We start from the raw sequence: 15,064 nt of genomic DNA on the forward strand, positions 1-15,064 counted from the left end.
AAACTGAGACCTGCTCCTCATTCAGAAGGCCCCATATTGGAATGGTTACTGCTCTAACTTTAGAGAGAAAGACATAATTCCACTGTAGATAACTAAGAGAAGAGTAGTGATTAAGCCACGTGGAGCAGAAGCAGTGTGGTTAGAAATAAGGCAGGGGTTGGTGAGCTGAGGTGCGGTGGCTTTGGGATCGTAGCTGGGTGGGGATGGGGGGGGGGGGGGGGGGGGGGGGGGGGGGGACCCTGCACACAACAAGTGGCAGTTCAGTGTGTGGTCAGGGTGGCTGCCAAGCACTGGGCCTCTGGATTGCAGGGGACTGTTGGGGGGACTGTGGGGAAAGGCAGAGGAGGAAGATGAATAAAAACAGGAAGGATGGCACCAGTTTAAAGACAGCTCACAAACGGGGCCCTTTCACCCAGCAATTGGTCGAGTGCACAAATGCAAACAGCTTCCACTATATTGAGAGCATTTCATAGACAATAATACGATTTAAAAACTCCAACAAGGAAACTGAGAGGCAAGAAATTACAGGGCGGGTGGAGGTAAATAAAACAGAACTAGAGACAGCCCCTCACGGGTTATAAAAGAAAGCACTCGTAGTTTTTTGGCTAGCCTACTTCTTTTTGAAGTTGCAGTTAAAGCAAAACGTACAGTGGCCCACAGTGAAATATGGTTAAAGTAACCATCTTTGTATGTTGAAATAATATTTTGTCTGCTAAAAGAGCATTAGTGAATGGAGGAAAATCGTAGAAGTGAAAGCTGCACTAAGGCACCTAGCCCATTTCCACGTAAGCCAGGCTGATGATCTCCCAGATGCACTCCCTCCACAGCTCTTAGACACATGGCAGTAATTTAAGGCCCTATTTTCTACTTCCTAAAACTAACATGCAAGGATCAACCACTTCCAGGGCACTCCCAAGGTTAAGCCCCTCTGCCAAGTGACACAATGAATATGACAAAGTAGATGCCTGAGGCTGTCAGATTAGCTTTACTCATGTTCCTGATGAGACTGCATACTGATCTGTGTCTACCATTTAAAACACTCTGCATTCGCTCCAGACAGAAAAAGAAACTTATAGTTTCTGATTCATTCAGTCTTGACTCACTCTTCGTCAGTCTTGAAGCTTCTTTTACATTAAATACTACAACCTCTTTTTAGCGAGGTGAAGAGAGATTGAATCTTAAGCCTTTTTGAGAAGTGGAATGACTTGATGGTGATTGGTTTGTTCCCAGTGAACCACAGCTTTCTTTTTATCTTCGATGTGTTAAACCAGGAATGTTTTGAGGCATATAAATGCAATACCCTGAGCACAACACACTTTTTACCTCACAATGCTGAACATCACAACATGTTAAGCCCAAGAATTGTGTTTAGAAAAATCTATGATAGTTGCAGCCCCCAAAGTGACTTAAGCCTGGTTTATAGTCGGTAACGCAAGACGCAACGCAAGACGCAAGCCGCAACGCAAGCCCTTGCGCGGTTGCAAGCCCCCCCTTGCGTGCTTGCGTGTGTCACCTCAATTTTCTAAACTTCACGCAAGATGCAAGCGCAAGCCACTGGCTGTGGTCGAAACCGCCTACTACTTGATCGATCTGACAGTATGCAGAGCGTTTACACACAGTGCACTTCACTCCTGCCCGAGCCGAAATCAGCCGGCCTGAAAAGCTGATTTCCCTTAAGCTATAGGCTAAACTCTGTAAATATATAACTTTAGCAACATTTGAAACATTTTCAGGCGAGAAAGTAGTCGTTTAGACCCCCAAGGTGTTGAAAATCTGACAAAATACCGGCTATTTACAAGAAGAAGAAGAAGCATGAATCTATGGAAGAGAGACTTGCCAAATAGCTCCTGGCGGTGAATTTCCTTTCATCGTAGTAGGCTTGTCATTGAAAAAACCCGCTAATCCACCTACTGTCCTGGCAGTGAATCGCCACGCAGCACACGCAACCGCCGACAAAGCAAAATGAAGTATAAACGTCTCGAGCCATTAACATACGCGCAAGACGCAAGCGCAAGGGCAGCTAAAAGAAGTATAACTCAGCCTTTACCTATGCTAGATAAAGTTTGAATTAGAACATTTTTCCTGCTTATATATCACCATAGGGACAATTTGAGTAATTTAGAGGAGATTTGTTTTCTGTTTTTGTTTGTTTTGTTTTTGTGCATATCTTCTTCTACTTCCTCTCACCTTATATACTGTTTGTATTTTTTATGTTCCCTCTACGAAGATCTGTGCACTTGCCATCTATACAATGGCTCTCTGTTGTTTCATGACTATTTTTCCTTTTGAACTAGGCTGTCTCTGCCTTCTTTTCTGTTTTATTTCAACCCTTTTTTCATTCATCCACTCATTTGAGTTGTTATTATCTGTAATCCCACTGGTGTCCTTCTTGTATCATCTCTTTCTCAGCAGGCTGTGCCACCATCAAACTACGACATGCCCGTGTCCATTCCCGTTAGCAACCAGAACAATCTAATCTACAGCCATCCTGGCGGGTCCCTAGGCAACCACAATCTGTTGCCACTGGCACACCATGGCCTACAGAGAAACAGCATGTCTCCTGGAGTGACACACAGACCCCCCAGTGCAGGTAACACAGGTAGGGCCTCACAGGCACTCATGCACCCATGTGCATGCTGTTATCCCATCTGCCTATCTTCCCAAGTAAGTGGGTGTACCTGTCTGTCATGCTAATAGACCCAGACACATCAAATGTGTGATTTAATTCATGACAGCTACCCACAATATTCCACCTAAAGGCAGAATGAATCTAAAATCTTCACCACCCACATATATTCACATATTCCCCGCTTAGCATTGTGTCAAAAGTAACGGTGAAATGATATAAAACAACATAAAAAAATCCCAGCCGCAGTTCTATTTATTTAGTGTTAGCCTCTACACTTGGGATGTCTGGCCCTACATATAAGGATTGAGTTGCTGGTGACATAAGCAAATTGGGCCTGTTGGTTTGTTATTGTTGTCCAAGGTCCTTTTTCTGTCCCTATGTTCTGAAGGCTGTTGCCCACACCCTCACCCTGTCATTACAACTGGATGCTAGAGACGCCAGCGCAAACTAAATATGAGTTTTGGCGCTTGCAGCATCCACACCTAACCGCACATGATCTGGACCCTCCCACTCTTCCACCTCACATGTTTTAAAAATAATAATGTGTCATTTTTCTTGGACAGCAATTTAATGTATCCTCTCGTTGTCCATTTGCTCAGCATGTTAAGATTTGAGTGGGAAGCAGCATTACTTCTGCTATCAATGCATCAGTGCAGTACACAAAGCACATTGTGATCAAAGTGAGTGAAAGACAGGAGGCAGAATGAGTGTTATGTCGGTGTCTATCCACTAATGGTTTTCTCTCTTTTTCTTTGCTTGTTATTCCATCTTACAGGTGGCCTCATGGGTGCTGACCTCACCACTGGCGCAGGCACCAGTGCTGGTAAGAATGGTCTCCTCTTCTAAGACACAGATGTCTGCTAACACATACACTCATATACACGGCACCCACTCACCCAATTGGGGCCATAAAATGCATGACTAACACTAACCCAAACCCAAGTGGAGATTTTACCCATGATGTGTTGAAGTTAGTGGTCGTGGAGTTCATCTGGGAATGTTTGCTCAGAGCCTCGGCTGTGACACATCCTGCCTGTTTTCAGCTATGAAATGGAAGAACAAGTGGGGGGAAACAGAAGTGAAATTGTGTTGTATACAGAACCAGCCTATTGTCTGATGGGTTATTTGAACAATTGCAAAACTTTTGAAAGTACACTTTAATTATATCTGATCCATAGAGCCCATTTATTTATCTATGCGTGCACCAAATTTACTCAGTGATTGGAGTTGCTCAGCATTTTAGTGTTCCTGTATAGAGCGGAGCAACCCATGTTTAAGAAACACGTGTAAAAAATCTTATGTGGTAACTTTTTTTTGTCCACGAGTCTGCCCCGGAGGACGTGTAAAGCTCCAGTTTATAGCAAAATGACTCCCTTTTAAAGGGTTAAATTTTACAGCCAGTGCATACAGTGCAGAGTGTAAAAATGAAGAACAGGGGGCGTCAGTCGGGCACAGCTGGGCAGCCTTGTCTGGCCCCCGAGGCTTCATCACAAGGGGTCAGTGCCTGGTTTCTCTGTCTGGTCACTCATCACACACACACACACACACACACACACACACATACACGTACACACACAACAGGAACGTTTGTTGTGGCGTGTGTTCCATTGACGGCGTTTTGCAGCGCATGTTTCAAATGTGCCTTTGTGTCACCACGCTGAGAGAACAGAGGCACTCTGTGAGAGCTGTATGTCGCTCAGCAGCCGTGAAAAACACAACGTTGAGCGAGTCATGTGGGAGCTGAAAGATTCCATTCAATGCTCTCTTAAATCTCTTTTTTGGGGGTAGAAAGAGTGTGTTGTGGGGGGGGGCAGTGATAAATATCCACTGATGGTGGAAGCATGTGTGCGTGGAAGTGTTCTATGAACTTGGTCAGTCATTTTAATGATGTTCCTCCAACTTCATCAGTGTGAGGTGGCCCAGTCTCCATGGCACCATAAGGAGCATTTTAACGTTCCTTTTCTTGCCACTGTGAGCTTTGATAAGCTGGCCTGTGTATGTCTTAATTGTTGTAGCATAAGTAACACAGCAGGGGCTTTGTGTGTGTGTGTGTGTGTGTGTGTGTGTGTGTGTGTGTGTGTGTGTGTGTGTGTGTGTGTGTTTGGATGCATGTCATTCAGATATGCATATAAACATAGCTCCTCTTTTGTGCTGCTTTCTGCACTCCCTCTTCTTTGCAACTTCAGCTTTAAAGTATGACACATTTCAATCACATCTGCGGTGAATCATTGAAACTTGGCCTTTACACTTAATCAAAACAGATTTTTTTTTTTTTTTATCTTTTGCAACATGAAACTCAGATGTGGGGGTAATATTAAAAAATCTCAAAAGGTCCCCAGGTAATTCTAATCCAGCGTAAATGTAGCATGTGACTGTAAGGCTGAGTCATCATGTCTTCTCTACGCAAATATTGCAGGTAAATTGTATTCGCATGCATATGTTTTCTTGTTTATCCAGTACGTGATCTGTCAATCCCTTTGCTAGCTAAGATAGAGTGTGAAGAGGTGAAAAAGACAGAATGTGAGAGAAAGAGAGCTGGTGAAAGGAGGTCCAAATCATAGCCCAAGCCTCTGAAAACCTCTCCACTGCCATTTGTGCAGATAAGTAGCTGTCGTCTGTTCTTCGAGGAGTTAACGAGAATCTTCTGTCACCCCTCACCTTAATGACACACCAATTATTCCATTAAACGAGTTACACATACACTGGTCAGACAGAAACGAGAGTTAAAAAGATTGCACATATTGTAACTGAAAAAAAGTCATTTTCAGCAGATTAAACAAAGTGTCTTTCAGCTTTGGCATCGCCTCACACCAACTGTACAAGTTGGAAGTGTGAATGTGACACCTTAGTTCAGTTGGAAAATTCAGAGTTGAATGCACATTTGGCCAAACCGCAACGGAAGAGTGTGTGTGTATGGGGAATAGAATGGAGCTTGCCTGTTAGACCACAACAGGACATCAAAAATTTGTTCAGTAACAGTAAAATGTACAAGTTTAACCACACCTCTCTTTGTGTGTATGTGTGTGTGATGTGTGTAAGAGGGAAAGAAAGAGAGAATGAAGACTCAAGGGGGGCCTTGTCAAACACGTGCATCTCGAAATGCCCGAGCTAACTACCCAGCATTGACCTTGGCTGCCTCCCCTCCAACTCGACACTTCAGAAATAGCATAAGGCTGTTTATCTGAATCTCAGATCAAATGTTGTTCTCAATGTGTGAGTTTTAAACAGCAGAAAAAACAGTCCTTGCTGAGCTGCGTTTAATTTTGGTACTTCCTCTAAACAGTTGATGCCAGCCTGGGCTGGACTGTTCATAGTAGCACAAGATGAGTACAAGATGAGTACAATAGAGATGAACTTTGGGTAACATGTCTTCAGCTGATATAGTAGTTGAGTATCTATTGAATGCAACCGTTCTGAAAATCAGGGTGATCTCACTGCAGAATCTAAAGATTTGAGTCACAGTTCTTGCTTCATTTGTGTAATTGGCCTGTGATTTAGGTTTTGAAGTGCTTAAGGACTGGCCTATGTCACTCATGATTATAGTCATCTGGTATATAATTGAGTGGACTGTAGCCATCTCTACTGGGTAGCAACACACAGATGTCTGATTAGCTGCCACCAAGACGAAGTCTGTGTCATCTTGACCAAAGTGTGTATTAATGCCTCATTATGGCTCAGTGTCTATTTTATTCATCTGTACAGAAACACTGATGTGCTTCCTGCTGGGTTATTTACTTAAGTACGTGTATGTGCGGTGTGTGTGTGTTTGTGTGTGAGGTCTCATTCATCTATCTCCACATGCACCCACTCAGTCTCACAAAGGCCCAGCCATGAGAATGAGAAAGTGGCAAAACTGAAGAGGCAGCTGCCTCTTTGCTTATGTGAGAATGACACTGGAACCAACAGGGTCCAATACAAAAACACATGTGCATCCATATGCATGGCTTGTGCATCAGCACTTTCAAACAGTGCCGCATGTCTCAGAGTTATACAGAACTGTATAGACTGTACTATATAGAACATCACATAGAATGACACACAAAGTTTATGTTCACGTCAGGTTATACTTACGCATCGCACTTGCCAATAATGACACAAGCGCACACACCAACAGTAACACACTGTTTTTCTCGTTTGCTGTTGGCCTCATTTTCTCTTACCGCCAGCGGTCGTTTACTCTTCAGATTGTTAAAATTGAGCTTTTGAGACTTTTCATTTCTAAACAACAAAAACCTCGCTCTCAAATTAAACAAAGATCTGCAAGGGAAATTGCCCAGGAAGACATCTGTGACTCATTTTCCCCTGGAGTATATGATTAGGAAATTCATTTATGTCTAACATATAATTCCTGCCCGTCTTTCAAGTGGGAACGTCCACACAGTGCCCTGTGTTCTGCCCCTTGAAAGAAGGAAAAAGTAAGGGGAAAAACAGCCCAGGGGACTAGGTTAGAAACAAAGACTATGTTGCTTGCAATTATGATCCACTTTCAGTTTCCTTAATGATGTCACTAGGATTTTAGCCCAGTGTTTTTTGAGTGAGAAATGGGTGCTACATTTGGGCCTGCATGTGCAGGGAATGGAGGTTTAGTGGCAACATCATGGCTGAGTTTTTTCGTCAGGAAGAACCACATAATCATTCTGAGCTCTGATGACCAAATGATTGGTCCTATCCCACTGTGGTCTTGCTATCCGTAATTAGATGTTTTTACAAGATTCGCTGGCTGTTTTAGACCACATGTAGACTTCATTTAGAGTAGCGGAGATAGAGGGTGTGGATGTATTCGTTGTATAACTTCCTAACAAACAGTTGTGATCAGGAAAGCAGGAACGGTACATCCGTTTGACAGTATGCCGTTCCACTTGCAAGCACTGCATCCATAAGTCTCAATTTACTAGGCATTCAAGTGTACTAATAAAATTTCTCCAACACTAAACTGGAAATTGAGCAGAAATACAGAAAGAGGAGCACAAGGTGAAAATTCATGCTTTTAGTTCTAGATCAGGCAACACTAGCATTGACAGCAGGAGTTTCAAGATTCATTTCACTTTTAGAATAGCTTTGATAATAACACGTAGCTTAGCCTTTTGTCTGAAGGCCATTCAAGAACTTTGGTTAATGTTTCTCTGCAATTTTTTTGTCCTGCCAGGAAATGGCTATGGGAACCACCGCAACTCACCTGGGCTGCTGGTGTCTCCGGGTGGAATGAACAAGAACATGCAGACTAAGTCTCCACCACCCATGAACTTAGGCATGAACAACCGCAAACCTGACCTACGTGTGCTCATCCCCCCAGGCGCCAAGAACAACATGCCCTCCATTGTGAGTTATCTTTCCATCCTTTATTCAATTTCATTATGAATTTTATTTTCTTCATCAACCTTCCCCACTGTATATCCTTTGACCTCCCATTTCCTCCCTGCTGCTTTTATCCCTTCATATCAGACTTGGGGTGGTAAAGATTTCTTTGTGATAAGCTTCGGACACGTTTCTTTAAGATTCCCTCATTTACTCTTGGCCCAAGGCTGATGTGTCTCTCTGTGTGTATGTTGCTCCGTATACTACAGGCACTGGTATTTCTTCCTCATCTCCTAACAATATAGTGTATTAAGTTAGTATAGTTACAATAGTTTTTAGTTTTTCATCCTCTTTTAGCATTAAAGGTAGGGTAGGAGATCCTGGATTTTGAGTCCAGCGAAGCTGCATTTTGAAAATACACCGGTGAAAAGTCCCAACCCTTTTCTTCACTTTCCCCCCGAAGGCACGCCTCTAGAGTACATGAACGCGCACGAGCACGAAGGTGCACGAGCGCTGTTCTGACAGCAAGCATCGATCGTTGCCGTATTTAGTATTTAGTTTATGCTAACTATACGTTTAATAATGCTAGGTGCTAGCCAAGCTGGCTCTAGTTTAGCTTCCTGCCAAGCTTCTGGACGTGTAATTCGTTCACGGAGCAGGGTACGCGCACAGGGGGAAGGAGGGGGAGGGGGAGGGGGAGGGAGGAGCAGATTGCAGTTTGATAGACGGCATCAGAATCCAATCATTGTGAACGGACCGTTCACAATGATTGGATACTGTTTTTCCTAGATTGTACGTTCTAGAGGCCACTAAAACTTTTCATATTTGTGTCAAAACTTTTAATTAATTGGTTGCAATGGGGGTGTGAAGAGTATTTCAAGCAATATGTAAAAAAATGTTCCAGAAAAAGATCCCCTACCCCGCCTTTAATTTTGGTTCTACTGGCTCAGTTCTACAGTAGTTCCATCTTTAGATCCACACCTAAGCACTCCCTTAATATGCTCACTCATACTCACTAATTTGAATTTATTACCCTCCCCTTTTAATGCCATCAGTCTGAGGATGTTGATCTGCTATTGGTAAGTCAGATTGCCACTAAGATTTAGAAACCAATACAACCTTGAAAGAAGCTAAAAAGTCAGAAACTTTCAGTTTTTTCTAATTATAAACTTGATTAGAAGATGGTTCTCCAGAGCGCAATGCGCCCTATATAACTGGAAGTGTTGCAGCTACCTGAGTCTAATCCCTAAACTTGAATCAATTGTCTTTCCTTTCGACTTAGATAATTACACCGAGTAACTTTCACCTTTTATTGGCGCTGACTCTGCTGATTGCGCTTGTTGCCATATGTAACATTTTTTGAGGGTAAATAGTGCCATCCAGTGGTGTGTTAGAGTTAAAGCAACCTGGCCTCTTTATTGCCACAGCCCTTTTTTTCTATCTCTTCCCGAATTTCTCCCTTATATCTTTAAACCAGCATGTAGAATGCTATATCGAAAACATACAGGACATAGTTTTTATTGATTTAATGTTCAAATAAACAACAAACAAAGTGTACTCTTTCATTTTACATCAGACCTTCATTGTTTTCTGACAGACCCTGCCCTCTGCCTCGATAAAGTCCTTTCCTCTTGCCTTTGCTACCATGCGTTGTCGTGGAAACCAATGGTGTTACTATAGCGACAGTGGGTCCTCAGAAAAAGGGTGGTAAATGATAGGGTTGGCAGGGTTCAGCCGTGCCTCATGTCAAGTGATTAATTTCCCCAGAAGTTGGCATCACATTCATTCTCTCAGCATCTGTTGATTGAGAGAAAAAAATTGACAGAAAACAAAATTATATTAGAAAAAAATAACTTTCTTGATCTTTCTTTGTTTGTTTAGACTGGGAGTTGATATCATTTTCTCAGGCCTCTCTGTGTCTTCTTCTCTTATCACAGAACCAGAGAATAAACAACTCTCAGTCTGCTCAGTCATTGGCCACCCCTGTGGTATCAGTAGCAACTCCCACTCTACCAGGACAAGGCATGGGCGGTTACCCGTCTGCCATCTCTACTTCATATGGTACCGGTATGTACCACAGTCTTTGTACTTTGTGCTCATTCTCTATTATTATTAATATTTTTAACAGACACATTTTTAGTAATTACTTTGTATATTTTCAAGCTAATGTAACATCACTTTAGTAACCGTATATTATCATCAAATTACTCTTTTTTTTCCCCAGATTTTGTTCAGCTGTCAAAATGTTCTGTTATCTAATTGCAGGTGCTTGCATTTGCATTGTAAAATCCTTCCAAATGTTCAGTATTTACAACCACTGAACAGCAGGGGGTGCTATTATCCCAGCAAATGACAGAACATTTTGGATGTCGTTCTTTTTTCAACTTTGAACTTTTATGATCTACATCTTCTTAATTTTCCCTGTATCTTTGTACACAGAGTATTCCCTGAACAGCGCAGACCTGTCTTCACTGTCTGGCTTCAACAGTGGCAGCTCCCTACATCTCGGTTCAATGAGTGGGTGGCAACAGCAACACCTTCAGAACATGCAGCACTCAGCCCTCGGACAGCTAGGGTGAGTGAACTTACTTTGACATGTTGTTGGGAAATGCATGATAACACATGGATTATTAACATAAATCATTGTTTGGAATGTCACACTAAGAGATCTAAGATTCCTTCACTGTTTTCAATCTTCACTCGCAAGGTCCAACAGAAATGACACTTTGCTGTTTCACGTGTGTGTGTGTGTGTGTTAGCCTAGCAAGCCAGACCCGTACAGCAAAAAGCTGTACAGGGAGCAAATTCCATTTGCGACCACTAGGGGCGTCTAGATTTCTAGGCTATGTGTGTGTGTGTGTGTGTGTGTGTGTGTGTGTGTGTGTGCGTGCTTGCATGAGTGCGATAGACCGACTTTAAAATTCACTTTGTCTCTTGCTCTGTAACTCTGTAACCCCTTGCGTTTCCTTTCCTTCCAACAGAAATTGCTCTAGCTCTCACTTATGTCAGGGTTCAAATCTCTCCCTGCCCTCTGCTCAAAGCCTCCACATCAAGTCCGAACCTGTTTCTCCTCCTAGAGATCGCACCAGCAGCACACCGGGGGGCTACGGTGGTGGGGTGCCACCTCCCCAGAACCCCACGTCCCGCCAGGACTCGGGACGCTCCCCTGTTGATAGCCTGAGCAGTTGTAGCAGCTCCCACGAGGGCAGCGACCGTGATGAGCACAGGAACGAGTTCCACTCACCCCTGGGACTGGCCCGGCCCACCCTGGACGAGCGTGAGAGCCCCTCCATCAAACGGGTGCGCCTTTCAGAAGGATGGGCAACATGATAGCTCTGCCTTCTCCCCCGGCAGTGCCCCATGTTGCCCGGAGCCCCCGTTAATGCAGCATTACAATGCCCCCAAGTCAGCTCTCTCCTCCTCTTCCTCTCACTTGATATCACGAGTCACTCACCGACCGCCCAGCCCCATGGCCTCTCTCCTTTTATCTCTTTAATGCTGAAGGAAAAAAAAGGACAACCCCTTTCAAAAATCTGTTTGTTGTAATTCGTTTTATTTTCATTTTTCTTTTTTTGCTGAGTGTGTGTGTGTGCTATACATATTGACATTATATAAACCAGTGGGGTGTTGTAATGGGCTTTGGGGAGGGTGGGTGTCTGTTGGGATGGTTTTGGGGGTATTTTTGTTGGGGAACTATGCATAAATTGTATTGTGTGTTGACAAAAAGAATCACGTATGCATATATCTTTACACGTGTGTATGTGTACATATATGCATATCAGCCAATCAAAAAGAAAAAAAAAAAAACAAAGTCAGGTACTCCGTCTCATAAAACGTACTTACACCTTGCCTCAGCGATATAACAGTGACTAGACAAAAAAATAGATAAAAAAAAAAAAAAAATGGAAAGAAAAGAAAAAAAAAAACAACATTTACATGAGAGTGAGTGTGTCCAGTGGAAAACACCTTAGCACTTGAGTTGGACAAACAGTATGTGTGTACAGTATCAGTTTCAATGCTATATACCTTCTTTGCAGTTCTCCCTTGCAAGAATATGTGTTAACATTAGATGATGTCATGTTGCAGGTTCAACGTATTTATGTAAATAGTGGGTCTGAGGGGGAAGGGTCGAAAGTTGCCAGACATTTCAAGATTTATTCACTCACTAAATGAAAAGCTATTATGCAACATTTGAAGGATTGTACAGGTAAACAGGTGAACCCAATGCTACGTGTGTGTGGCACCTTTGATGAGTTTAGTGCTCCCATGAAGGAACGGAGTGAGGACCGCCCTCTGATTTAGGAGCTGCGTTGGCGTAATCAAGAAAACTCTGGATCTAGTATTAACTACTCAGTATTGATAAACAAAAAAAAAAGGAAAAAATAAAAAACAATTGTACGATACACTTGCTTATATTTTCATATGAAAGGAATACAATGCAAAGCATTTTTGTGGCTTTTTGTAGTTTCTATAAGCCGGAATGTGTTTTTTGATAGCTTTGCTAATAAGAGATGGATAGTTCACCCAGAATGGGAAATGACAGGGCTTCAAAGCCCCAAGCCATGAAAAACAGACTGAAATCCAATGCTTTGCTGAACTGTTTTAACTTTGTAGAGGTTTGTTTTTAAACGTGTATTTCTAATTATATATAATAATGGTAATATTAAGAATCTTTAAAAAAAAAAATCTGTGAAATTAACATGCTTGTGTATAGCTTTCTAATATATAAATATATATAATAATGATTTTTGTTGGTTTCTTAGTGGAGTTTCTATGTGCAGTTGCACATATTGTCTGGTTTGTTTCATTTGAACTCTGAACAGTGCTGTTCGAGGGTGTATTTAGACTAACCTTGAAAAACCAGCTTGGAAGCATTGCCAGGATTTGTGTGACATAGAAGAGATGGGCGCCAATGCTGAAAAATGAACCTGCTGGTGGAAAGTGTCACGAGACTGGAACTGGGGATGACACTCGAATACATAGTGATGTACACGGTTGTCTCACTGATGGGGAAATATGACTGACCCTTAGAGCTTAGATGCATTTTAATGCATGAGATCTTTCATTTTAAATTTTAATGGTCAAATTGAATCCATTTAATCCCACAAGGCATATTTTTTGACATTATCAGCTTTCTTGTTCCACCTCGAGTCTCGTCCAATCTTAGGTTGCGTCTGTGATACTGCACAAGCTCACGCAAAACCGTACCGTTTTCTTTTGAATCAAATTTCTGTAATGCAATTTGGCAAGTGCATCGTGATAAATTACCACTGATTATTTGCAGGCCTAATTCAATTCCCTGTCAGGCAGTCCCTCCTCATGTTCCAGTCTTCAAAACAGGGTTCCACAGCACATCGCCTACAGTTCAGCTGAAAGATACAAAAGGACGAACTGATCATGCGGTGTGGGAGAAGCACAACTGTTTGTTTTAGATTAATAGTTCTTTTGATTTTCTCTTTTTTTAAACAATGAAACTAGCCACAAACTGGTATCTCTCTGCCTCCCACTCCCGTATCTGCTGTCACTTAAGTGTTATGATATTTCTGTGTGCATATTTCATGCAGGTTCACGATGTTGTTACTGTATACAGTCTGTGTAGTCAAACGGGGCAGAGCCTCTGTAATGGTGTTCTCTCTTTATTTTTTAAACTTCAGTGCAAAAAGGTTGAGAAAAAAAAATGAACATGGTGTTTCAGGCAGCAAGTGTGGAGAAACCAAAGCCAGTGGCATTTCTGTGTTGTAAATTCGACATTTATTTTCACATTCATTTATGGTTTTTGCAAGCATTGAAACAAGATAATAAAAGAATTTGCTCAAATGTACAATCGTTTTCACATTTCAATTGCAGTCAGTCAAATGAGGTTAAAGCTCAGTTAAACACCAAGCGCAATGCTTCGCCCGTGTTGGCGCTCATTTGTCTCCCTTGCATTGCATTCAAAAGGTTACATCCCAAAAATGATTTTATTCGCACGCTGTTTGGGGTTTTTTTTGTTTGTTTTTTTTCTTTTGCTCTCTCTGAATGAGGAGAGTCTCTCAGGCCTCTCATGTGAAACGAATGCTCAGTATCCACTGCTTCAAACCGCATTTACACTTTTCTTTTTCTGGTTTCTGATTGAAGCCCATTAATGCCAACATTTCCTAACAGTTAGAGTGCTATGATTTCAACAATGATTTTAACCAAAGACGTGGAGAAAGCTTCTATGATTTTGTGTTTTGGGGGATTTTTTTTTTTGTGTTTGTTAAATTTGAAGCCATTACTTTTCATCACCTGATGATCAGTTGTTCTTATTCATTACTATAATAGACTAAGTGTTGGTACCTCAAAATGAGCCCAAACAGTACCTCAGCTGATGTTTTGATAAGCCACCTGCAGTGCAAAGGGGAGACCACACCTGTACAGCCATGTGTAATTACATACAATTGCTTATGGTCCTGATATTCACGCAGGATTCTCTGTTGCTCCACTGTGTTTGTGGTTTATTTAAGTTGTGTTCAAAATCTGAAAAGGTATTAAAAAGGAAAAAAAAAGTAATATGTTAAAATACTTCAAAAGTCAGTCTGTAGTATCAATGTAGCTTGTATAAACCTGAGAACGGGCAAAGTTTGAAGCTAATGTTTTCTGGAATGCAAGACCGGCTTTCAGCGGCATAAGCTGGCCTTTGTCGCCACTTGAGACTAAGATGGAATTGATTGAAATCACATCTCTGTAACTCAAGGGACTTGATTCAGCTGTATGCAGTGAAAACATATGGAGATGGAATAAAAGTCTCCTCTGCTGGAGGGAAAGGCTATTTGTATTTTGCAGAGATTTCAGTAAAGTTACTGGCTTTCTTAGTTATCCCGATGTGACTCAGTGTGATTTCATTGTGTTTGACTTGTTTCTACATGCACCCCAAAACAGAGATCACTTTATAGAACATGAAGGGGGGAAACAAATGGAAATCTTGTGTGAATGGATGTCAGTGCACGTTGCTACAGCAACTTCTCCTAAAGACAGTGAATACTACACAACACTGAAATATGACTCACATTTGTTCCTTTACATTTATATATTATCAAAGAAATCAGACATTTCAACAAAGATTCTAAAGGCATTTATTTAAAGGAATTTAAACCGGTTTTTATCTCACTTTGATATACA

The 15,064-nt window shown here is 41.9% G+C and overlaps 1 protein-coding gene across 10 annotated transcripts in view; it reads left to right on the plus strand.

The window, feature by feature from the left end:
- Window positions 1–14,761, plus strand: part of mef2cb (myocyte enhancer factor 2cb) — a 70,922-nt gene extending 56,161 nt beyond the window's left edge. For 4 of the 10 annotated variants that reach the window (XM_075468765.1, XM_075468764.1, XM_075468770.1 and 1 more), the window contains 6 exons: window positions 2,410–2,599; window positions 3,405–3,452; window positions 7,776–7,948; window positions 9,862–9,991; window positions 10,364–10,499; window positions 10,906–14,761. In XM_075468765.1, the coding sequence (XP_075324880.1) occupies window positions 2,410–2,599; window positions 3,405–3,452; window positions 7,776–7,948; window positions 9,862–9,991; window positions 10,364–10,499; window positions 10,906–11,254 (1,026 nt within the window). In that variant the 3' untranslated portion in view covers window positions 11,255–14,761. The remainder of the gene's footprint in view (window positions 1–2,409; window positions 2,600–3,404; window positions 3,453–7,775; window positions 7,949–9,861; window positions 9,992–10,363; window positions 10,500–10,905) is intronic. The other 6 variants (XM_075468768.1, XM_075468773.1, XM_075468767.1 and 3 more) reach the window with 3 other exon arrangements.
- The last annotated feature ends 303 nt before the right edge of the window (window positions 14,762–15,064 follow it).

This window comes from Odontesthes bonariensis, chromosome 6 (genome assembly GCF_027942865.1).
Source record: "Odontesthes bonariensis isolate fOdoBon6 chromosome 6, fOdoBon6.hap1, whole genome shotgun sequence".
Classification (NCBI taxonomy): Eukaryota; Metazoa; Chordata; class Actinopteri; order Atheriniformes; family Atherinopsidae; genus Odontesthes; species Odontesthes bonariensis.